The sequence below is a fragment of the Odocoileus virginianus genome, chromosome 31 (assembly GCF_023699985.2).
Source record: "Odocoileus virginianus isolate 20LAN1187 ecotype Illinois chromosome 31, Ovbor_1.2, whole genome shotgun sequence".
Lineage (NCBI taxonomy): Eukaryota > Metazoa > Chordata > Mammalia > Artiodactyla > Cervidae > Odocoileus > Odocoileus virginianus.
In genome coordinates, this window is record NC_069704.1 from 21,262,598 (window position 1) to 21,286,625 (window position 24,028).

The 24,028-nt window shown below is 47.0% G+C and overlaps 1 protein-coding gene across 6 annotated transcripts in view; it reads right to left on the bottom strand.

Moving 5' to 3' along the window:
• CDK20 (cyclin dependent kinase 20) overlaps nt 1-24,028 on the bottom strand; it is a 45,021-nt gene that overhangs the window by 16,707 nt on the left and 4,286 nt on the right. For 4 of the 6 annotated variants that reach the window (XM_070459374.1, XM_070459373.1, XM_020899646.2 and 1 more), the window contains 6 exons: nt 23,817-23,940; nt 23,197-23,352; nt 14,239-14,276; nt 10,230-10,390; nt 9,683-9,801; nt 5,749-5,958 (listed from right to left, as the gene is read on the bottom strand). In XM_070459374.1, the coding sequence (XP_070315475.1) occupies nt 5,749-5,958; nt 9,683-9,801; nt 10,230-10,390; nt 14,239-14,276; nt 23,197-23,352; nt 23,817-23,940 (808 nt within the window). Of the gene's footprint in view, nt 1-5,748; nt 5,959-9,682; nt 9,802-10,229; nt 10,391-14,238; nt 14,277-21,191; nt 21,487-23,196; nt 23,353-23,816; nt 23,941-24,028 lie in introns of those variants that run through there. The other 2 variants (XM_020899651.2, XM_020899650.2) reach the window with 1 other exon arrangement.

Below are 24,028 nucleotides of genomic sequence, written 5' to 3' on the forward strand. Positions count from 1 at the left end.
GTGGTCTAGTAGTTAAGATTCTGCACTCCTAATGCAGAGGGTACCGGTTTGATCCTTGGTTAGGGAACCAAGATCCTGAAAGCCACACCAAAAAACTGAGGCCACACCCCCAAAAAAAATTAAGCCTTGTTGTATCTTCCTGGGAGGCTTACCTAATTATTATTCTGATATGAAATGACCCTAAGATCCAGGAAAGACTTTCATCTTCCAGTCTTCTCATCTAACATTACTAGCTGTATCAGCTTGCTTCTGGCTAACATCTCTAATGCCTATCATTTTCCCATCATTTTAATTCCAACCCTTCCTTAAGTGTTCTGTTTTAGAGGAGTCTTGTATTAGTTTCCTTTGGCTATAGTAATAAGACAGGCTGGCTGATAAAAACAAAAATGTATTCTCTCAGTTCTGGAGGGCAGAGGCCCCAAATCAAGATGCCAGCAGGGTTCTGCTTCCTCTGAAGGAAGACCAGAGCCAGTTACTCCTCCCTACTCCCTCAAGCCATTTCCAGAGCTGACTCCTAGAAGCCCGCCCTACTGGCCCAGGGAAGTCTGAAAATGAAACCAATGAATCTTTTCACATCTCCTCAGAGCACATGTGGCATCATGAGTTTTGATAATGAGAACTAAAAATGCTGCCTGCCATATCTGTAAACAAAGGATGTTGCAGCCATCAAGCCATCACATTACTGCCACCCCCAATGGTGAGCCCTGAGGGGACTCAGGATGTGAAAACACAGGATACTGACCCCAGACAGTGAAGGTTCATAAAATGAAAGTGAAAGTCGCTCAGTCGTGTCCGACTCTTGCGACCCCATGGACTATACAGTCCATGGAATTCTCCAGGCTAGAATACTGGAGTGGGTAGCCTTTCCTTTCTCCAGGGAATCTTCCCAACCCAGGGATCGAACCCAGGTCTCCCACATTGCAGGCGGATTCTTTACCAGCTGAGCCACAAGGAAGCCCACATCAAAGGAAGGTGCATATCAAAGGAACAATTCAGTAAGCCTAGACTCTTGCATTTTCCCATACATAGAAGAGTGTTAAATTCCTTGAGATATCATATCTGGTTTTCTTTAATAGTAATCTTTTGATCCAACCACCTGGTCATTTGTTGCAAAAAAATCCTATATACCCTGGGTCCCCACCATTGCCTCTTCGGAACCGTTTTCTTAAGGTCATCTGAGATGCGAAAACCTCAGAAAGTCTGCTGAATAAAACAAAACTCTCAACTTCTAGGTTGTGCTACTTTTTTTTTTTTCAGTTGACAATAACCAAGCCAAACTTTGGGTCGGGGTTGATCCTGCCCCTAGAGGGAAACCACAAGACACACTGATCTTCCTCCTATGATTTAGAAGCTACCTGCTGTATACTATTTTGGGAGTTAGGTGAGAGACAACTGTTTGCAAACTGCCTTATAAAGTATATGACTAACAGGTACATTTAATCTTGGACAATTCAAGGAGCTTAGTAGACCTAGTTCCTCATAACCTTCTCCTAACCTAAATGGTGAAGTCATTCATTTTATTTCTACATATAAAATCCACAAGGCATTGTTGCTGCTGCTTTATACAGGTGATATTCGTTTAGATTTCCCAAGATTTACCATGACTCTTGCTCAACAATCTTTCCTGCTTCTTCTGAAAATTCACCTGTGATCATTCTCCCACTGCCTGAAGCAGTCTCATTACTATTACATTTAAGGTAGTTTTATTTCCCCTCACTGCTATTAAATAGATCTGTCTTAGTCTTCAATTATCTCAGTTCACTCTGATGGGTCTATGTGCAGATTTATTTTTATTTACCTTGCTCAGGGTTTGCAGGACCTTCTTGACCTTCATGGATTAATGTCCCTAGTCTATTTTGGAAAAATACATCTTGTCAAACGTTTCTTATGTCCCCACCCCCACCCCCCAGCTTGACAGGGAAAGAGTAAAGGGACAAAGCAGGTCATAAAATAGTTAATTCCCACCAGGGGATTGGAAGTTTAAAAAATTGGGGAGACCCCTGGGAGTTAATGATCACTCAAGAAAGCAAATTTGGTTAACCTCAAAACCAAGCTGGGTCGCTTAGCGACAGAAGCATGAGACATGCCCCCAAAACTGCAAACCAATGGTGGCATGAGACCACATCCTGCCCAGGGAGCTCAGTCAGCTGATGATCCCTAGGACATGCTCTCTGGACACATGAAAACAGTAACTTGTGGACCTAGCTGGACCATGTAGAGACAAGAAAACTCCCCTGCTCAACCTGGAGGAGGAACTGATAATGGAAGCGTTACATCTATTCAAGAAAGACAAAGACGACCTTCTCCTCCTCCTTACTTTTCCTTTGATTATAAAACTGTAGCCCACTAAGTTCTCAGGACACAGCGCTCTCTCGCCCATTTGCTTGTAAGCACCTTATTCTAATAAATCACGTATCTATCACTTAACCTTTTGCTGGATTCTTTCTGCGAGGAGACATAAAAGATCAGGGCTCTTTGGAACCCCATGAAATGACACTAAACAGTTTCACCCTGACTCATCTACTCCTAAGATATAAATAAATACTAAAATTTTTCATGGGTCCTTTGTGGCCTTGCTACTCCAAGTGTGGTCTGTGACCTGAATCCAAAAGGATCTTGCGGGATCAATATCTTCAAGAAGTTCCTAAAAAACTCAGAATCTCAGGTATTCCCAAGGACCCACTGAATCAGAATCTCCATTTAAATGAGGTCCACAGGCAAATACCATCCCATTCAAGTCTGAGAAGCACTGGTCTCTGTCTCTCAGCCTCTCTTTCACGTTTACCACTCCTGATATCTCCATTGCATTCTACAGAATTACTGTTATCTTCCAGCTCACTAATTCTTCTATATGCTTAACTTCTTAATTGATGTATATAACACACAGAAAATGGCACAAAACGTAAAACATAAGAGCTCAGTAAATTATTACAAAGTAAACACTCATATCACCACCCATGGCTTCCATGTCTTGGCTACTGTAAATAGTGCTGCAGTGAACTTAGAATACATGTATTCTTTTGGATAATGGTTTTCTCCAGGTGTATGCCCAAGAGTGGAACTGCTGGATCATATTTTAAGTTGTATTTTTAAGTTTTTTAAGGAACCTCCACACTGTTCTCCATAGTGGTTGTGCCGATTTACACTCCCGCCAATACTGTAGGAGGATTTCTTTTCCTCCACACCCTCTCCAGCATTGTTTGTTTGTAGACTTTTTCATGATGGCTATTTTGACTGGTTTGAGGTGGTATCTCACTGTACTTTTGATTTATATTTCTCTGATAATTAGTGATGCTGAGTACCTTATCATGTGCTTTTTGGTCTTTTTAGAACGTCTTCTTTGGAGAAATGTCTATTTAGGTCTTCTGTTCATTTTTTTATTGTTTTATATATATATATTGTTTATGTATATATGAGAGAGAGAGACAGAAAGCAAGCTCCATGAGCTGTTTGCATACTTTGGGGACTATTCTCCCATTCTGTGGGCTGTCTGTTCATTTTGTTGATAATTTTTCCTTTGTTGTGCAGAAGCTTTTAATTACATCCCATTTGTTTATTGTTGTTTTTATTTTCATTACTCTAGAAGGTGAATCCAAAAGGATCTTGCTGCGATTTATGTCAGAGTGTTCTGCCTATGCTTTCCTCTTAGGAATTTTATAGGGTCTAACCTTACATTTAGGTCTTTGATTCATTTTCAGTTTATTTTTGTGTATGGTGTTAGGGAGTGTTCTAATTTCATTATTTTACATGTAGCTGTCTAGTTTTCCCAACACCACTTTATTGAAGAGACTGTCTTTTTTCCACTGTATATTCTTGCCTCCTTTGTCATAGATTAATTGACTACTGGTGCATGGGTTTATCTTTGGGCTTTCTATTTTGTTCCATTAATCTATATTCCTGTTTCTGTGCAAGTCCCATACTATTTTGATTACTGTTGCTTTGCGGTATAGTCTAAAGTCAGGGAATCTGATTCCTCCAGCTCCCTTTTTCTTTTTCAAGATTACTTTGGCTATTCCAGGGTCTTCTGTGTTTCTATATAAATTAAAAAATTTTTGCTCTAGTTTTGTGAAAACCTGGTAGTCTGGTAAGGATTGCACCAAATCTGTAGACTGCCTTGGGTAGGTCATATTATTTTATTTCTACTTATCTCTGAAAGTGAAAGTTGCTCAGTGTCCCACTCTTTGCGACCCCATGGACTATCCAGTCCACGGAATTCTCTAGGCCAGAATGCTGGAGTGGGTAGCCTTTCCCTTCTCCAGGGGATCTTCCCAACCCAGGGATAGAACCCAGGTCTCCTGCATTGCAGGTGGATTCTTTACCAGCTGAGCCACAAGGGAAGCCCAAGAATATACACCACTGGTAGTTTGGTTAGGACTGCACTGAATCTGTAGATTGCCTTGGGTAGGTCATGTTATCTTATGGCTACTTATCTCTAAGGGAGTGCTAAACACTGTATTTGAAAAGAGAGGCATGGGGAGTCTTATCTTTCTCTAGAAAGGATTTTCATTTACTACCACCAGGTAACTGGGCAGCTGCAGTCATTGCAGGGACTGTTTATTTTCAGACCCTCCCCCACAACTCTCAGGTTCCAACATTCAACAACACTCCCAATGTAAGAGGATTCACAGGGCTCCAATCCTTGATGGCCCTGCACGCCAACCTCTATCTACTTGGCTATCTCCCTACTCAGCTCCTTGGCCTTGGAGTAAACATCTTCAGAACAAAAGCAGCCCCAGCGTTAGGCTCAGCACTGAATCTTGGCCTAGAAACTATTTGCTATTTTTAGCTCTCTGACTTGATATATATTCTAACTTTCCTAACTGTCCTTCACCAACAAGGAAGTGCGAATCATGTGGTCTATCATTCCCCAGAGAGAACTACACTGGCTTCCTCTTCCTCTATACAATATATTCTCAAATTGCTCTGGAGGTATTAATTACACTTATTCCAAAGTCTTCTTTAAACAACTATAGAGTCATTTATATAAAATATGTTCCATCAAGTCTTACTGTTTTGGTACATGAGCTTAGTTCCTTTATAGAATTAGTCTTCTTTACATATGAAACTGTTCCTGGGGGTCTGCTCATCTTTGTATTTGGGAGGCCAGCTTGTCCACACTCTCAAAGACCTCCTTCCCTCCAGGAGGAGGATACTGCCGCCAGGTGAGAGCCACATCCTTGACCTGCCAACTTACACCCACTTTCACCATTTCTCTCTGGTCAAATGCTCCCTCACGATACCCAAGAATCACCTCCAAACCAAATGTCCCTGCAACAGAAGGCCTTCATCATCTCAGGCAAATGCTTGCATTCTACTGAACATGCCTCAGTTTTCCTTTGGGTTGGACCCTTGCTGAGACTTGAAAGGGGGAGAGAAGGGTGAGAATGCAGTAGTGAGAAGTAACCAGAAGCAGAAGAAAGACTATGAGCAGGACCAGGAGACAGGAAAGCAAGGGTATGCGGACAGGAAAGCACCGGCAGCCCATGGGGCTGGACCTCACTGTGAGAGGGTGAGAGGTTGCAGAGACAGCTCCAGGGAGCAGGCTATGGCATGTCAGAACTGAAGGGGGATGTGGAGTCTGCCCTCCACATGGCAGGCAAGGAGGAGCGGGGGGGACCAAGCAGAATGACGAGGTCACCTGGTCTGCCACATGGAGGGCCTGGCTTGAGGCGCCACTGACACGTGGTCTGGTGCCAGGTCCACAGATGCTGGGAAACAGGAGAGGCTCCTAGGAGCCGGGTTACTCACCAGCAAGAGGGGGCCCTCTGGAATGTCACAGGCCTCCAATGTAGATGAATACATGGGCAGCAAGAAGGCGGCTTGCTCACACCCATTCTCTGCTTCCCATGCTTTGATCAGCCCCGTCTCATCCACAGTGACAACCAGCTGCAGCCGAGGGTAGGTCACCAGATGCACCAGAGGAGTAGACTGTACAGGGCTCGACCACAGCTCCATGCCCTGGGCAAGAACAAAATGAATGTAACAACTCACACAGGGCTCATATATCTCCTAAACACTTACTAGTTTCATTCATTCAACCATCACCCAGGGCACACTGGGGACATTCAGGATGAGGGGTGTGATCCCCATCCTCACAGGATGTACAGCACGATATGGGATACTACACAAAGTAACGTTCCCCTGGACTTCCCTGGTGGCCCACTGGTTAAGAATCTGCCTGCCAATGCAGAGGAGATGGGTTTGATCCCTGGTCCAGAAAGACTCCACATGCCGTAGGGAAATTAAGCTCTCGTGCCACAACTACGGAAGCCTGCGCACCCTTAGAGCCTGCTTGGCAACAAGAGAAGATCATACAGCAATGGAGACCCAGCATAGCCAAAAGCTTAAATAAATAATAAATAAAATTCATTAAAAAAAAAAAAGTAACGTTCTACCACAAAGGAGACAATTGTCCTAGAGGAGAGCAGTGGCTGAGTGTGGGTGCAGAGACTGCCTGGGGCTACAGCCATGGCCAGGAGGACTGGAGGAGGGGCCTGGGGTGCACACTGGGATGTCTGAAGCACTCCCAGTGGTCAACTATGGCTTAACTGAGGAAGGTCAGGCAGGGAGGCAGGACCAACACTACCCTCCACCCTGCCCTGGACTGGAGCTGTACTCAGGACATGAGTTCCAGAGGGCGGCATACAGAGAACTTCCACACAGAGCATCTCACTTGGTCCCCAGGGAGCCCAAGTTTACAGATAAGCTAATTTAGGCTCATGGATGCACACAGTTTCTGTTGGGTAACTGCAGGTGCCCTGCTCAGAACACACCCTTCCCATCGGGGTGCCCAGTGGTGCTACCAGGGGCCGGGCCTGGCTAAGGTCCATGCCCCGTCATGGCCATCAGCACAGAGGAGAACAACTGGTCTGAGCTGGGCTGACTCCCAGCTCCACAGTCTCTCCCAGGATTCTGAAAGCTAGAAGAGTGAGGTAAAGAGCAGGCCCATGGCACATTAACAAAGGGCATCAGAGAACCAATCCTCTAGCCGTTGTTTCAGTTTCCAGAGCTGCGACAAGGTTTTTTTCCTTCCAATTTGTAGTTATTATGGTCCTTTTTGTATCAGGTGTTATCTTGTTAGCACAATCTTTTCCTAGTCATGATATCCCAGTATTCTTCCTTTCTTTTCTTTCTTTCTCCTCACGTCAACATATCAACAGTTGATTTCTGTTGCTGGAACAGCTAACAAGACCATCACTAGTAGAAACTCTGCACCGGTGACTGGCTCATGTCAAGTAGGTCTCGGAGACCACACATTACCCCCCAGTGGCCAGGGGTATGGAAGTAGGCAAAGTAGCAGTGAAACTCCCCTTCTCATGTCAGAATCGAAAGCAGTGATCAGGGGAACAGAGCACGGAAATAGGCTACATATAGCATGACTCCAGCCGAATGACTGAACTTTTTAAAAATAAAGTAAGATTGGCGATGTGCTCACAAGAGGGATTAAGATAGGGAAGCAAGCAGAATGGATGCAGAGTGGTCTAGCCCTGTAATAAACAGACCACAGCAGAGTTCAACCACAGCCTGCACCCAAACCCAGCCTACTGCCCATTTTTGAATTTTAGTTAAAGGAAAAAAACAAAGCATTTCATGACACTTGAAAACAACATGAAACTCACGTTTGAGTGTCCATAGTTATATTGGAACACAACCACTCCCTTTTGTTTACCTGTTATCTATAGCTGCTTTTGCATTACAGCCACAGAGTTAAGTTGTTGCAGAATCACATGGTTTACAATGCTTGAAATATTTGCTCTCTGGTCTGCTGACTAGACAAAGAAAAGGTCTTAATGAAAGGTCTCCTGATCCCTGCACCAAAGCCCCTTCTATTCAAGTCAAGATCTTTTTGTTTTGGCAATTATGGAACTTCCCAGACTTTGGGTCTCATTCCTGCCCAAGATCCCTAAGCTACTAAGCCTGCAAGGTCTCATGTCCACAGCCTGAGGCAGGTCTCTTTCAGGACAACACAACTGCAATGAGACAGAAACCAGCTACATGCACCCATGTTCACCAGAGACCTTCCCTTAGAATTATGTCAAACATCATGGCATATATATGAGGAAAACAAAGCACATGGAAGAGAAAAATCCGTGATAAACAAGTGAAAAACTGACTATGGAGGAAAGACGTACAATGCAAATAACTGTATCCTTTAAACAAAGAAAAATAATAATAATAACCAGAGAATATGAAAGGGTTCCTAGTAATTAAAAATGTAATTTTTAAAGCAGTCAACAGATACTCTCTAAAGTATACAGACCATGAAACAGAATCTATTAATAAAATATAAAATTTAATAAGACCAGAAATGAATAAAAAAGTGGTTACCTCTGGAAATGTAACTTTAGGAAAGTGGAAGGAAAGGCAATTTTTTTTTTTTTTACCTCTCATGAATTATCTTTTAGTCCCATTTTTCCTTTTACATAAAAGACTTGATAGTGTTTTATGATTGAAAATCAAAGCAAATTATAACTATCCAAAACTCACTCCAAAACTGCTCTGCCCCTTTGCCCTCTCACTGCTCCCATCCTGTGCCCCCAACATTCCCCCCTTTCCGAGTTCCTATCCCAGTTTCTAGAGTCCCTCAGACGGCCTGGTGTATCATCTGGCATCTGTCGGAATCCTGGGCTGAAGCCCAAGAAGGGCTTTCGGACTCACTTATTCACTGGCAGCCAAGCACCCCAATCACCTAACATGGTTCACACCATTCTCGCTCATGGCGTCTACCATGAAGTCTGGGCAGAGGAGCAACCCCCAAGGCAGGCACGGGGACTCAGGAATGCAGCTTCCACACGGACGGAGAAGTCAAGAGATCCCTGACCACAGTGCCCTGTTCATGGGGCCATCTGCGGGAAGTTAGGGAGGGCCTCCTGGTGCCCTACTCAGGAGTTTACGTGGAAGGAAACTGCCACGTTCAGCAAACCTGAACAATAGCACAAGATGAGCAACAACCTCACCAAGTCTGTCTACTTAATAATGCAAGGCCCTAGAGGGACCTCTTCTTGTCTAGTGTGTTTGAAAACATCAAGTTATCTAGTTTTCCAGAAAAAGATCCATGGGCCCAGGCAGAAGCCCTGGATCTATCTGCAAGTGACCGCGTGGTTCAACTCAGATGCCTTTCCTTTCTGTCTCAGTCTAAACCTGTATAAAATTAGGATGATAATAATAATGAATACTGTGAATAATAATGGCTACCATGGGAATCAAATGAGAAAATGGATAGGAAAACTTTTTAACTATCAGTGCCAACCAAGTCTGAAATTACTAATAAGTTATCGAAGTTTTTAACACTTAGTTTGCAAATGGGTGAGTAGAAGTTGCATTATCTGGGCAAAACCACCCAGAGGCCGGCATCAGCTCCAATGTGGACATCACAAAACTGGGCAAGCCAGCTGCCATCCCCTTGCATGAACAGCCTCCATCAGGCACTATGAAAATGCCCATCTCCCTGAGGCAGGGCAGCGGACAGTCAAGGGCATTTGCGATCGATCAGACTCAAGCTTGAAGAGTGACCTGGCACAGTGACTGAGCCTCCTGCGGCTCACTCTTTTCACTGCACAATGGGTCTCCCACACCTCACAAGGTGACTGTGATGGTTAAAGAGAATAAAGGCAAAGGGCCGCAAGGCTGAGGACACAGCAGAATCCACAGCACTCATCCTGGCCCCTCCCAGGCAGCTCACCTCATGCAGATCCCAGGCACGCACGGTGCCATCTGAGGAGATGGTGCACACCACGGACTTCTCCCGACCATCAAACCGGTACTCGTTGGTTGAGACGTAGGCCAGATTATCTATCTCTCCTGAAAGAGGACACAGACTTGCCTTGAGCACACATGTGGGTGCTCAGGATACGAACATTCAGCTTGGGAGGTGGGATGGTCCCCCCTCTCTCTCTCTGAGAAGCAGTGTGATTCAGGGCACAGTGGTGGACACACAGAATTCGGGCTTCAGACTTACAACCCGGGTATCATGCCCAGGACTGCCTGCCATCCCACTGGTCATGTAACTGGGAACAACTTCCTTATGCTAGTTTCTTTCTACTCTGAAACAGATGCCATGATCTCTGTGAGGATCAAATTACATAGAACAAGGATAGAGTCCAGCAAGGGCATATCCTCATAAAGATATGAGGATACTTTCCAACTAACTGGCTGAAAGACTAAATCCCTGGAGACGTGACCAGGGAAGCAGTGGGAATGTAGAGAGTTACCACTTTGCCACCCCATACCTTTGTGCCCAGCAAGGGCTCTGCAGGTAAAGTCCCCTGGCCGCCCAGATGCCATTCGGAACTCGAGCTCAGATCGGCGGAGATAGTACTGTTTCCATGTCTGTGTGCCCAGGGTCATCTGGGAGGCTTTACAGGAGGACCAGCGTCTCAGACACAGCTGCCTGAAACACAGGCCCCAGTCCCAGGCAGAAAAGGAGTCATTAGAAGGTGTTTTGACATCAGTAGGCCTAGCTTCAATTCCCAGTTTCAGCACCTATTAACATTAGCCTGGACAACTCACTTTGCCTACATAGGCCTCAATTTCCTTTGAAGGATCCAGTGCCGAGGTGGGATGCAGGTTTCCCTGTACTCACTGAAACTCTGCTTATTCTACCAGAAGTAGCATACTCACAGCCTGTGGGCAGAATGGGCAGCCAGATTACCTTGTCTGGTCTGCTTAGGACTGAAAGCAAAAGTGAGGTCACTCAGTCATGTCCAATTCTCTGTAACCCCATGGACTGCCAGGCTCCTCTGTATATGAGATTTTCCAGGCAAGAGTACTGGAGTGGGTTGGCATTTCCTTCTCCAAGGGATCTTCCCAACCCAGGGATCGAACCCGGGTCTTCTGCATTGCAGGCATACTCTTTACCATCTGAGCCACTAGGGAATCCCTTTGCATAGGACTGGCCTACATGAAGTGGTTGCACACACCTAAAAATCAAATTTCACACACAAATCAGGTAAAAGAAGATTTAGCTATATGGAAATCAAATTACCACCTGACAAAACTTGTCTGGGGCCACAGAGAACTGTCCCCTTCAGATAAGAATGGGCTTTCAGCAAATTCCCTGGCAGTTCAGTGGTTAGGACTCTGCACTTTCACTGCTTAGGACCTTAGTGCAGTGTCTAGTTGGGGAACGAGGATCCTGCAAGCTGAATGGCACAGTCAAAAAAAAAAAAAAGAATCAGCTGCACCATGGCCTTCACCATTCGTTTCATCTCCTGAACTAAGAAGCTGAATATCAGCTGCCTCACATCATCACTCTCATGTTGTTGATTTTCATTTAGATGAAATAAGCAGAAAGGGGAATTTCTTGTACACATATGTCAACTTAAACAGTTTGAAAATAAAAACTAGACCAAGAAGACAATGTAGTTTTAAGAAAAAAAAGGGAGAAAGCATGTTTCTTTGTGGAAATGAAGCCTGTTTCTACATCTTTAAGGCCATTATACATCAAACCATAAGTAGGAACCATGATGAATATTCAGAAGAAATAAAACCAAACGATCTGACCAAAAAAGGGCAGACTGTCAATATGGTTGAAGTGTGCATATGAGTAAAGTATATACATCTCTGAAATACAAAGATGTATCAAGTGAAAAAATCAAAACCCTTGGCATCAAAACCTTTCAGACAGCAACTGATAGCAAAACAATCTAATGTACACAACAGAAATTACATACCTTAAACAAATGGAAATGTATGCAGTTTTACTTTTAACCAGAAAACTAATGCTTAGTGTATTAAAGAAATGGCACAATTTAATTAAAAGGTCAAAGGGGAAAAACAGGTCATGAAGTATTTTAAATTAGAACTAGAGTACCTATTAAAACACATGATCAGTTAATCACGTTCATTTACTGTGTCCATAAGAATTTCAATGGGCCTGAGGAACTTTTGGGTCTGGAACCCACGTAGGCACAGCACCAGAAATGCTATGTGCATGTGACAATGCTCCTGGAATGTGTTGTCCCAAAAACAGAAACCCACTGTTTTTATATGAACATAGGTACAATCTTAAGCAATGACTTTATGCTAAAAAGAGTTAACACCAGATACTGTAAAATAATAATCAACTGAAAACCCATCTGTGGCTTGGCTTGCAGACAGCTGAACAATCTGCTTCAGGAACCTCGAGGTGCATACAATATGGTGACACATGACACATATGTGGGGGTTAGGTGATAAGTTGCTGCAGAGATTTTTTGAATTGCTGCAAGAAATATACTTACTTGTGTTACTCAAAGGGAAATTCCTACCCTGGCTTATCAGTAAAAATGAAAACAAAATCTAGGGTTTAGGGTTGGCATTCTACCCATTTCAATTGTGAGCACTGTACTACAAGTTCAGTTCAGTTGCTCAGTCTTGTCCGACTCTTTGCGACCCCGTGGGCTGCAGCACGCCAGGCCTCCTTATCCATCACCAACTCCTGGAGTTTACCAAAACTCATGTCCATTGAGTCAGCGATGCCTTCCAACCATCTCATCCTCTGTCGTCCCCTTCTCCTCCCACCTTCAATCTTTCCCAGCATCAGGATCTTTTCAAATGAGTCAATTCTTCACATCAGATGGCCAAAGTACTGGAGTTTCAGTTTCAGCATCAGTCCTTCCAATGAATATTCAGGACTGATTTTCTTTAGGATGGACTGGTTGGATCTCCTTGCAGTCCAACGGGACTCGCAAGAGTCTTCTCCAACACCACAGTTCAAAAGCATCAATTTCTCGGCACTAGACGGACCTTTGTTGACAAAGTAATGTCTCTGCTTTTTAATATGCTGTCTAGGTTGGTCATAACTTTCCTTCCAAGGAGTAACCTGCAATTAAGTAAATTTACTTAATTAAAGCTTAATTTCATGGCTGCAATCACCATCTGCAGTGATTTCAGAGCCCAAAAAAATAAAGTCAGCCACTGTTTCCCCATCTATTTGCCATGAAGTGATGGGACTGGATGCCATGATCTTAGTTTTCTGAATGTTGAGCTTTAAGCCAACTTTTTCACTCCCCTCTTTCACTTTCATCAAGAGAATCTTTAGTTCCTCTTCACTTTCTGCCATAAGGGTGGTGTCACCTGCATATGTGAGGTTATTGATATTTCTCCCGACAATCTTGATTCCAGCTTGTGCTTCTTCAGCCCAGCATTTCTCATGATGTACTCTGTATATAAGTTAAATAAACAGGGTGACAATATATAGCCTTGACGTACTCCTTTTCCTATTTGGAACCAGTCTGTTGTTCATGTCCAGTTCTAACTGTTGCCTTGTGACCCACGTACAGGTTTCTCAAGAGGCATGTCAGGTGGTCTGGTATTCCCATATCTTTCAGAATTTTCCACAGTTTATTGTGATCCACACACAATTCTGGCCTTGGAGTACAGAATGAAGCAGGGCAAAGGCTAATAAGAGTTTTGCCAAGAGAATACACTGGTCATAGCAAACACCCTCTTCCAACAAAACAAGAGAAGACTCTACCCATGGACATCACAAGATAGTCAACACCGAAATCAGAGTGATTATATTCTTTGCAGTCAAAGATGGAGAAGTTCTATACAGTCAGCAGAGATAAGACTGGGAGCTGGGTGTGGCTCAGATCATGAACTCCTTATTGCCAAATTCAGAGTTAAATTGAAGAAAGTGGGGGGAAACCACTAGATCATTCAAGTATGACCTAAATCAAATCCCTTTTGACTATACAGTGTAAGTGAGAAATAGATTTGTGGGACTAGATCTGATAGACAGAGTGCGTGATGAATTATGTATGGAGGCTCGTGACATTGTACAGGAGGGAGCAAGACCATCCCCCAAAAAAGAAATGCAAAAAAGCAAAATGGCTGTCTGAGGAGGCCTTACAAATAGCTGTGAAAAGAAGAGAAGCGAAAAGCAAAGGAGAAAAAGAAAGATATACCCACTTGAACAATGCCGTTAGAGCAAAGATGAAATCAAAATGGCTTATCTGTCCATCAGTTTGTCTATCAGACAGCTGCATTCAATCTGCTATACACTTCTGCCCCTGAGTTTGGTACCCCCGCCCACAAGATCAACCTCCACTTGATTAACAAAATCTCTTTTATTTCAATATACTATTAAAGAAAAGTCTTATTCCTCCAAGTAGGGAGGGAGGAGTTTCCTGCTGGTAGGGGCTGTGGATTGTCTGTTCCTGTCTCAACAGAAATTCAGTGAGTGCTAAAAAGGGCCACCCCTCTCTCTTTCAAGGTATACTCTCTCCTGAGAGCCCTGGTTTTTCCTTCACTCACCTCCACAGTTCCTTGGTCCTTGAAGCCTCATTCCAGACCTAGAAAAGGAGGGGAGAGAAGACAGTCATCTGTTCAGTCAGCAAGCAATCAATGCCCAGTCTGCCAGGCCCTGTGGAGACGACAGAGTGCTGATGAGATCCAGTGTTGGCATTCAAGAACACTCACCCTGAGGTGACATATTCAGACAATCAAATAAAACCCACCAAACAACGAATGAGGAAGGAAAGAATGACCAACTCAACTGGGGCCAAGAGGTTCAGAAGAAATGATGGATCAAGCCCTGAAGGATGAGTGGCTGTCCTCTAAGAAAATGCCTGAAGCAATTTCAGGGAGAGACAGCCACCTCGGCAAAGATTCACAAGTGTGAAAAAGATGATGAGCAAGTTGCCTGAATCAGAACACAGAGAAAGCAGCTGGAGACAGACTTAGACCAACATTGGAAGGGCAAAAACTGTGAGAAGTCACTTGAGAATTGTGAACGGCAGAGTGACTAGCCAAACTGTTTCAGAAAGGTCACTAGATGCTATGAGAAGGAAGAACTGAAGAAGGCAGAGCAGCAGGGCCCATAAGAAGGCTGCTGCAATGGAGTAAATCAAGGCCCTGGCTAAAGAGATGTCCCAGAGATGTCAAGGTGGCGGAACGGAACTCCTATATGGGGAGGGCACATGTGCCCTATTCCCACAAACTGCTCTCTGCAGAAATGTCTGGAAGAGGCTCAGGTGGCCCTGGAACAGGATCAGAGTGCCATGCCTCCCGCTCCCTCAGGCCACACCTGCATCCTGGAACCTCTTGGCCTCTCTAGCTGGGCCACCCTGGATTCAGCAGCCCACCCATCCTCATGGAAACCACTCCGGAGCTTTCTGTGGCCCAGACCTACTGAGGCTCCCATCCAGATGTGTGGCTTACCCGGCCCTGGCAGAAGTAACAACCATCCTGTCTGAGCCCAGGCTCCTACTTCTGCAGCCCTCACTCATCCAAGTGCAAAATATTTCAGCGCTTAAGAAGTCTTTTTGGAGACTTCCCTGGTAGTCCAGGCGCTAAGACACTGTACTGCCGATGCAGGGACCTGGGTTTGATCCTTGATCAGCGAACTAGATCCTGCATGCTGCAGTGAAAACTGAAGGTTCTGTGTGTGACAACTGAGAACCAGTACAGCCAAATTTAAAAAAAAAGGGGGGGGGGGATTTTTTTGGCTGGAAGGAATGTAAAGTTGATATTTTGCAAAGATCAAACCTGGCAAGATTATCCATTCTCCTTTTACACAGTTCCCAGTTCAAAACCCAAGCAAGATCTTATTTCCCTAATACTTATAATCCCTAATAACTATAATATGTAATGAAACCTACAAATAGATGCTACCCAACTTGGGGCTTCCCTGGTGGCTCAGACGGTAAAGAATCTACCTGTAATGCAGGAGACCTGGGTTTGATCCCTGGGTCAGGAACATTCCCTGGAGGAGGGAATGGCTATCCACTCCAGTATTCTTGCCTGGAGAATGCCATGGACAGAGGAGTCTGTCCATGGGGTCACAAAAGAGTAGACACAACTGAGCGACTAATACTTTCACTTTCAAGTCCTCTGAGAATCTCTGTTAGAACCTGACCTTCATGAAGACACTGTGAGGCAGGGTTTACTGACCTCATTTTACCTAACAGGGGAACCAGAACCTAGAGAATCTGCCACTATCAAAGGGTAAAAGGCACCTCCCTTTCTAAATCTGTTGGCGGACTACCTGGGTGACCTCAGCCAACGCCTCACTACCTGATACTCATTTTCCTTACTGGTGTGCATCCATGCTTAGTCGCTTCTGTTGAGTCTGACTCTTTGTTACCCCGTGGACCACAGCCCACTACGCTCCTTCCTCCATGGGATTCTCCCCGCAAGAATACCGGAGTGGGTCACCATTTCCTCCTCCAGGGGCTCCTCCTGACCTAGGGATGAAACCTTCGTTCCTGACCAAGTACAGTTACCTGCACTGTTAGGCGGGTTCTTTACCACTAGCACCACCTGGGAAGCCCTAATACCTTAGTGGTACAACTGGGGATAACAACCCAGTATTTTACTCTACACATTTAAATTATAATTACACAACGCAGGTGAAGGTCTGTCTGTTTACCTTTTGTAAAGTGATATAATAATGTATTTTTAAAAATGAAAAAATTATTTCACTTGACAAACATTTACTGAGGACCCTAAATATCAAGGGGGTTGAGATGGGTGGATAGCATCACGGATTCAATGGACATGAATTTACGCAAACTCTAGGAGACGGTAAGCAACAGAGAGGCCTGGCGTGCTGCAGTCCATGGGGTCGCAGAGACACGTCTTGGCGACTGAGAAACAAATATCAAGCCATATACTGAGTGTATACACACAATGATTATACAGTGATTTTAAACACAGTGGTGCAAGAAACAAATTCCCCACTCTTAGGAATGAGTCGAGCGAGGGAGGGGGATGAGGAGCAGATATTTAACAAATACACAACACTGTACGATGATTTGGTTACAGCTGTCCTGAGGGAGCGCACAGAGGAGAAAGCGCTCAGAACACCGGTAACACGCGCAGAAGCGCACACCAGACTACCGCATTCAACAGGCACTCATGGAACACAGCCAGTACGGAGTTCGACTGGCTGAGGAGGGGTAGCCCGAGCCTGCAGGAGGAGGTGTCACTCACGGGCAGAGCAAGGATTTCCGGGCAGGCCCCAGAAGGGAACTTCCAGAACATTCCAGAAGAGGCGGGATCTCTAAGTCAATCTTAGGGGTGAATTCTGTCACAGGTACCCAGTGCAGGTCAACCCGGCAGGAGCTCTGGACACACTATAGACAGAAGGAGGGACGAAGGAGTTGAGGTTTTCTGACTGAACCCTTCAAACGCTGAGGTCACCACCCTGGGGGCCACGAGCATCCTCTGCTGATTCCGGGCGGATTCAGGGCCGCCACACGCCCCCTCGCAGATTTGGGAAACTGAGGCCTAGAGGGAACGGACCAACCGTGGACACGCCAGTGACCATGAACCCAGCCCTGCCTCCCACCTGGGACAGGACGCACTACCTTGTCCACTTGGGCGGCGCAGAGCAGGTCGCGGGCCTCCAAGAAGGAAAAGACGTGCAGCAGTTCATGCAGACCCAACTGCGGTTCCATGGCGCCCGCCGCCCTGGACGCCGGGGTCTAGTCACGCCTTCGCTGCGCTTCCCGCCCCCGTAGGCAGAGCCCCGCCCCCTTAGGGTAAGCCCCGCCCCTCAAGCCGATCTTCTTCCCGCAGGCCGCGCCCCTCCCGGCCCGCCGGCTTCCGCCCGGCTGGCATAATTCTTGCCCAGCGGTGGCGCTGTTGCTCCTTGCCGTAGAGGCACGCCGGCTCCGCTTCTGTTAGTCTTCAACAGGCTTTTGAGCTGCCCCTTGGCACTTGCTCTTGTCCTAACAGTAGCCCAGAACCTCGCTCACCGCCTTATACTGACATTTATCCTCGTTCTGACCTTCGCCCTTGCACTGACCCTTACACTGGAACTTGCGGTGCCCCTGCACCGAGTACCTCCTGAGCCCTTGCCCTGGTGCTGGCTCTTACCTAGACCTTGACCCTTTTCTTAGCTTCACCCTAATCATCGCCCTTGACCTCATTAGCATCTGACATCTACCCCACCCCATTCTTACCTGCACTTGACCCTGACACACCCTAACATTCTTTCACCCCGAATTTTGCCCTAGCCGTGACTCTCGCCTTCACAATCACCTTCACAGAGACCCCCCCCCCCCCCCAGCCTCCCTCTTACCCTGGCACTAGCCCTCACCTAGTGTCTCCTTTGTCATGACCCCTGCCTTGGCCCTGACCCCGGACCTCACTCTGGACTTGGTCATGACCATGTCAAAGATCAGAGTTAGTGTATGAGGATCATGATCTAGCTGTGTCAGAGCAGTTAGGGTCACAGGATGAGGGTAAGATCAGGGACAGATTGATGAAGATCAGAAATTGGGGCGAGTGTCCAGTTCAAGGTAAAATTCTGTCAGGTTAAGGGTTAAGATAAGAGAAAGGTCAGGATCATGTCATTGAATCAGTTTCAAGACAAGATCAGTGGGAGGGAAATTTTAGATCCAGGGTTAGATTCGAGATCCAGTTAAAAAAAAAAATCCAGTTCAAGTTTGAGATGTGTGAGAGTCAAGATCATGATCAAGTTGTGCCTCCACTGCAGAGGGTCAGTGAAAGGATGAATGTCAGGATAAGAAAGATGGTATTTTGGGGATGAAAGTTAAAGTTAGGTTCAGGCTGACAGTGCATGTCCAGTTCTGAGTAGGATTCAGGGTCAAGTTGAGGGTGAGGTTGATGTTCAGAATTAGAATCAGTGTCAGATCAGGGTCAAGATCAATGTGAGGATACTGTCAGTGTCAGGGTGAGCACGACATTGTGAAAGTCAAGGTCAATTAAAAGTCAAGGTGGGGTTCCATTTCTATTCCTGCTGGCAGGAATTAAGTTGTCCTCCAACTCTCCCTCTTCTACCCCCATTACATTGGCCCAATCTGCATAATCCAGGATACTCTTTATATCTCACTCCTTCAATTACATTTGCAAAATCCCTTCTGTGTGTAAGATAGCATATTCATAGCTTATAGAATGTGGGCATTTTTAGGGGAACATTAGTCTGCCTACCACAGAAGGTCAGAGTTTGGCTTATAGTCAAAATCAGGCTTAAGTTTCAACATGAGGATAGGTCAAGATGGAGGTGATGATCAGGTTGAGGATCAGAGTCACCATAATCATGAAGGGCTATGTCACCATAAAGTTCAATTTCAGGGTTAAGGTCTGGGTCAAGTTCAAGGCCATGATGGGATTAGGGTGTCAGCACTGTCAGCCAAGTGAGTCCATGTCAAGATGAGTGTCAGAGCCAGAGTCATGACCAGGTTTGGGGAGCAGACTAGTTTCAGTTTCAGCTTGAGTACAGTGGCTCAGACAGTAAAGTATCTGCATGCAATGCAGGAGACCCGAGTTCAATCCCTGGGTCAGAAAGGTCCCTGGAGAAGAGCATGGTAACCCACTCCAGTATTCTTGCCTGGAGAATTCCACCATGAGAGGAGTCTGGCAGTTACAGTCCATGGAGTCGCAAAGAGTTGGACACGACTGAGCGACTAACACACATACAGTGTAGCTCAGCATCAAGATACAAGTTCAAGGGCAGGGTGGGTCAGTATGCGGGTCCTTGTCTAGGTAAGGATTCAGTCTAGGGGCAGAGTCAAGTTGAGGGTTAGAATCAGACTGAGGGTGCTGAGTGTCTCATCACAGTGTTTATGATCAGTGTGAGAGAAACTGTCAGGGATGCCAAGATCAGGATGAATGTGAAGGACAGGTTAATGGTCAGCATGAGGAGCAGGGTCAACATGAGAAACAAAGTAAGATAAATATCAATTAGACAGTCATGGTTAAGGTGAAAGAGCCAAGTTCAAGGACAAGGTTAAGTTCTAGGTCAAATGAAGTCAGAGTCTGGATGAGGATCAGAGTCAATGCTAAGATCAAAGCCAGGCCAGTGGCTGGGGGCAGGGGAGGCGGGGGAAGGGGCTGTCAAAGAACTGAATGAAGGTGAGAGTGAGGGTGTATGCCAGGGTCAGGGTAAGAGGGTCAGGTTAAATGTAAGGCTCAAGGTCAAGGCTAGAGTCTATGTCAGGGGTGGGGGTAAGGTTTATAGAGTCTTTGTGAGCAGAACTGGCTGAGTGTCAGTGATCAGGGTTTGGGTCCAGACCCACATTCATATGAAGGTGAGAGATACCAGAAATTGAGCTAGACTGAAACTTAGTCTTCAGATGTGGCTGGACAAACAGGCAGAGGCCAGATCCTTAAAACACCTTTACAGTCAAGAGATACTTAAAACGTCCCTGCAAGCAACAACTGAGTTTACTGTGCTTTACCCTCAAAGAGCCCAGAAGGCAGTGATGGTGGCAGTTAGTCACCTCTGTAACCTCAGCGCTTGCAGAAGTTTATACGTATGAGCACAAAATGTATATTTTGAATAAAAGACTGCCAGTAAGTTTCTCTCACTTGTCTGCTTTTAATCTATCCATGAACAAATAGCACACTGTCTTATTTACTATAGCCCTATGATATGTCTTGGTATGTGTCTGATACAGTAAATCCTTTCATTGCTTTTCTCCTTTTCTCCTGCTTCTCCCTCCTCTTAACCTTTTCATTTCCACATATATATTTTAGAATTGGCTTACCAAATTATTAAAGAAGAAAGACAAGAGCAAGTTCAGATTGTTTTGGTATTTACTGAATAAATAAATGAATTCCAGGAATGCCTGTCTTATTTGCAAGATATCTCTGAGTGAAGAGGAGGTTCATGTGGTCCCAGCCTACCCTTATCCTGAGGGTGATGCTGGTAAACCAGTTTAAGGTGTGGAGGTCACTACTGGGTCCCCCACTTGAGCCATCCCTGGGCCTTGACTTCTGCCACCTCACCTCTAATGGGAGCTCTGTTACATGAAGAACCTAGGAAGCCCCCAAGACTAAAGTAGCCATGAATGGGGCCACTTTCCAAAGGACCAGAGAGAAGCAAGGGCCAAGAGATGATGCCACCTGGGCCACTTCTCTCTATATGAACTTCTTCTCTCTCTTCTATGGAAGAGGGGCGTATATCACATAGAACTACTCAGGGTTTTTATAATAAATCTCAAAATTGAACTAGTGTTTAATGTCTGAGAACAAAATAAAAAAAAAATTTCCTTCTCACTTGGGTTTCCAACATGAGGACATCTTAAACTCAGGGCTCCCTTAGATGGTTCTACTGGGACAATCCCTGACCAGTGGAATCCCTGATGATGGCAGGCATGGTAGTGGAACTCACTGCCCCCTTCTGATGGATCCCTCAGCAGTGCATAGGTAGGAGGCCGGCAGCACAGGTTGAGGGCGCCCTCTGCTGGGGCTAGATGGCCTCATCGTCTGGCCAGGACCAGGGCCACTGTGGTCGAAATCAGGCTGGAGCAGAGGAACCAGTGGCTTGGTCGTCCTTGGAAGGGGTGGGAAGTGGGGCGCGGGGGACAAGCCAACCGGGCCTGGCCCTGCATCTCAGCCCTCCGGGATGAAAGGCCGAATCAGCTCCGGGTTCAACAGTGACTCCTCGAGGGGCCGGTCCACGTGGAAGTCATGGACGTGGGGAGGTCCTGGGTGGGCCTTGGGGGCAGGTCCCCCTGGACGCTGGGGGATCGGCAGCTCCGAGGGGTGGACAGGCAGGGGAGCGGTGAAGAAGTAGTGGTGCAGGAGGGCCTGAGGGGAGCGAACAAGAGACAGCAAAAGGAGACCGGTCACTGCAGCCTTCCAGCTCAGCTCACTTCCCTCTGGGGGGACAGTGGGGGATGTGAATACTGCCCGGAAGAAATTTCTCATTCATGCATTCTCCATTCAAGATGATCCCAACAGCTCTGAGTGTTCACTGTTTCAGCACTGCTCCAAAGACAGGAGATGTAGCAGTGAACAGAACAAAGAGCTCTGCCTTCAAGTCTTCCATATAGTCAGGGCTTGGACACGCCTGAACGACTAAGCACCGCACAGCACAGGGGGCGATAAACAAGATAAAGTAAGATGAACAGTGCATCAGATCGGGGCCTACCCTCCCGTTCTTCAGGCCTGCAGCCACCCTGGTTTTCCTTGTCCACGCTCTGACTTTCTCTTTCCCACAGCACCAATCATCTGATGCAGTTGAGCAGAGATCTGAAAGCTGAATGAGTGAGGCTCTGGAACAGAAGTGCATAGACCTTAGGACCTGAAGGAGGCCTGGGGTCCCAGGGAGTGGGCAAGGAAAAGGGAGCTGCAGGGTCACAGATGTGACAGTCCCACGTGTGTGATGCCTGTGGGCCACTAGGACCTGGAATTCTCTGCTGAGGAGAGAGCCCTGCAGGGGAAGATGTGAGAGCCTGCCTGGACAAGGCCCCTCTCTCTGCCGGGTGGAGGAGAGACTGAATGGGCAGGAGGAGAAGCAGACTCTGCGAGGCAACTGGGCACGTGCGGGGAGGCAGGGGGCGCTTAGACGGGAGGCAGCAGCAAGGGGCTGAGAAGTGGTCGGTTGGCTTTGTGCATGCGTGCTAAGTTACTTCAGTCGTGTCCAACTCTTTGCCTGCCAGGCTCCTCTGTCCTTAGGATTTCCCAGGCAAGAATACGGGAGTGAGGTACCATTCCCTTCTCCAGAGGATCTTCCTGACCCAGGGATCGAACCCGCGTCTTTTTTTTAATGTCTCCTGCATTGGCAGGCAGATTCTTTATCCCTGGTGCTACCTGGGAAGCCTCGGTTGGCTTCAGTACATCCTAAAGGCCTTGCTGACACTGGAACTCGCAGACGGTGTATGTAAACACACTGCTTGTTCCAAGGGCAGGGAGGTGAGGCTGCCAGGAGGTCAGATGGACAGCTACACATGACAGAGGCCTGACACCATAAGCCAGCAGCCCAGGTTCTCCCCGCCTCCCTCACCTGCAGCCACAGCTTACCCCTTCTGGGTCCTCCTCTCCAGGCCTCTGCTCATCATTTCTCTTGGGATGATAGACCCCCCCCTGCCCTTCTCCAGAAGACTTGCATGACCCCAGTGTCAGTCCCAACATCCCTCCCCTTGAGGTCCACAGACCAGCTGCCCTGCCCCACCACAGGTTGGAGAGCGCAGAGGAACAAGTCACGTCTGTTCACTCAGGATCAGGACCCAAGATGATGCTGGGCACATGCCAGATGCCAGTAAATTCTTCTTGAAGGAATAAAGGGGTGAAGAAGCAAGATGCAGTCTTCAGCGAGGTGGGCATGCCCTTTTAATACGGCCACTCCTAGCCACCTGCTGCCACTCCAGGGTCTGCTCAGGAGAGGCACACCTCCACGCCCTCCCTCCCCTGTCTCCAGGTGTGCTGTTCCCAGCCCATCACAGGTTCTGAGGACCTCAATCTGCTGGGTCACAGGGGCACAAACAAGGAGGGTCAGGGCAATGGGTGTCTCCCTACCTGGGAGGCAGAGATGCGCTGTTGTGGTGGGTAGAGGAGGAACCGCCCTAGCAGGTCCAAGGCCTGGGGAGAGGCGTCGGGCAGCACCTCCTCCAGGGGCACAGGCGCCTGCTCCTTGAAGGAGATCTTGTTGTAGTCGGGCAGCTCAGTGATCTCCTGGAGGGGAAGGGGGCTCATCAGGGCTGACGCCCACCCCGCCAGCCCCCCCAGGCGTCAGTTCTTGCTTCCTGTCACCCACTTGCTGCCACTCACTCACGAATCCCCCATCCACCTGCCCCTGCTCGCACCACATCACTCATGACATCATGAGCTCACAGCACGATGTGAGTGAACATGTGCACATCTCAGGCGCCTGCTCCATGCCCAGCTTGGTAAGGGCTGTGTGTGTGCTGGGGATTAGCAGGAAGGAGTAGGGGCTGGGCCCTGGTCCTCCACCCTCCAGCAGATCAGGGATGGAGGAGATCCCACGCTGGGCCAGGACCAAGGTCTGGGAGGGTCTAGGAGGTGTGGGGCCATGAGACAGAAGACAGAAGATGCAGGGCGGGGGAGTTACGAGCTGCTGGGAGAAGAGAGGACACCCACCCCCACCCCTCCAAATGCTACCAAATGCCCCTGCAAACCGGCCAGACTTGAGGACTGGGGGTGCCCAAGATTCGAAGCACACAGCAAAGCTGTTCGATGTCATTCTCTCCTGGGAAAAGGGGGGACCCGTTCAACAGCTCCCCCAGGATGCAGCCCACGGCCCTGCAGGTACAGAAGCCAAACATCTCAGAGATCTCACACCAGGGACACAGGTTTCCCCACACCAGCACCCACACCTTCCCCTGCGGTC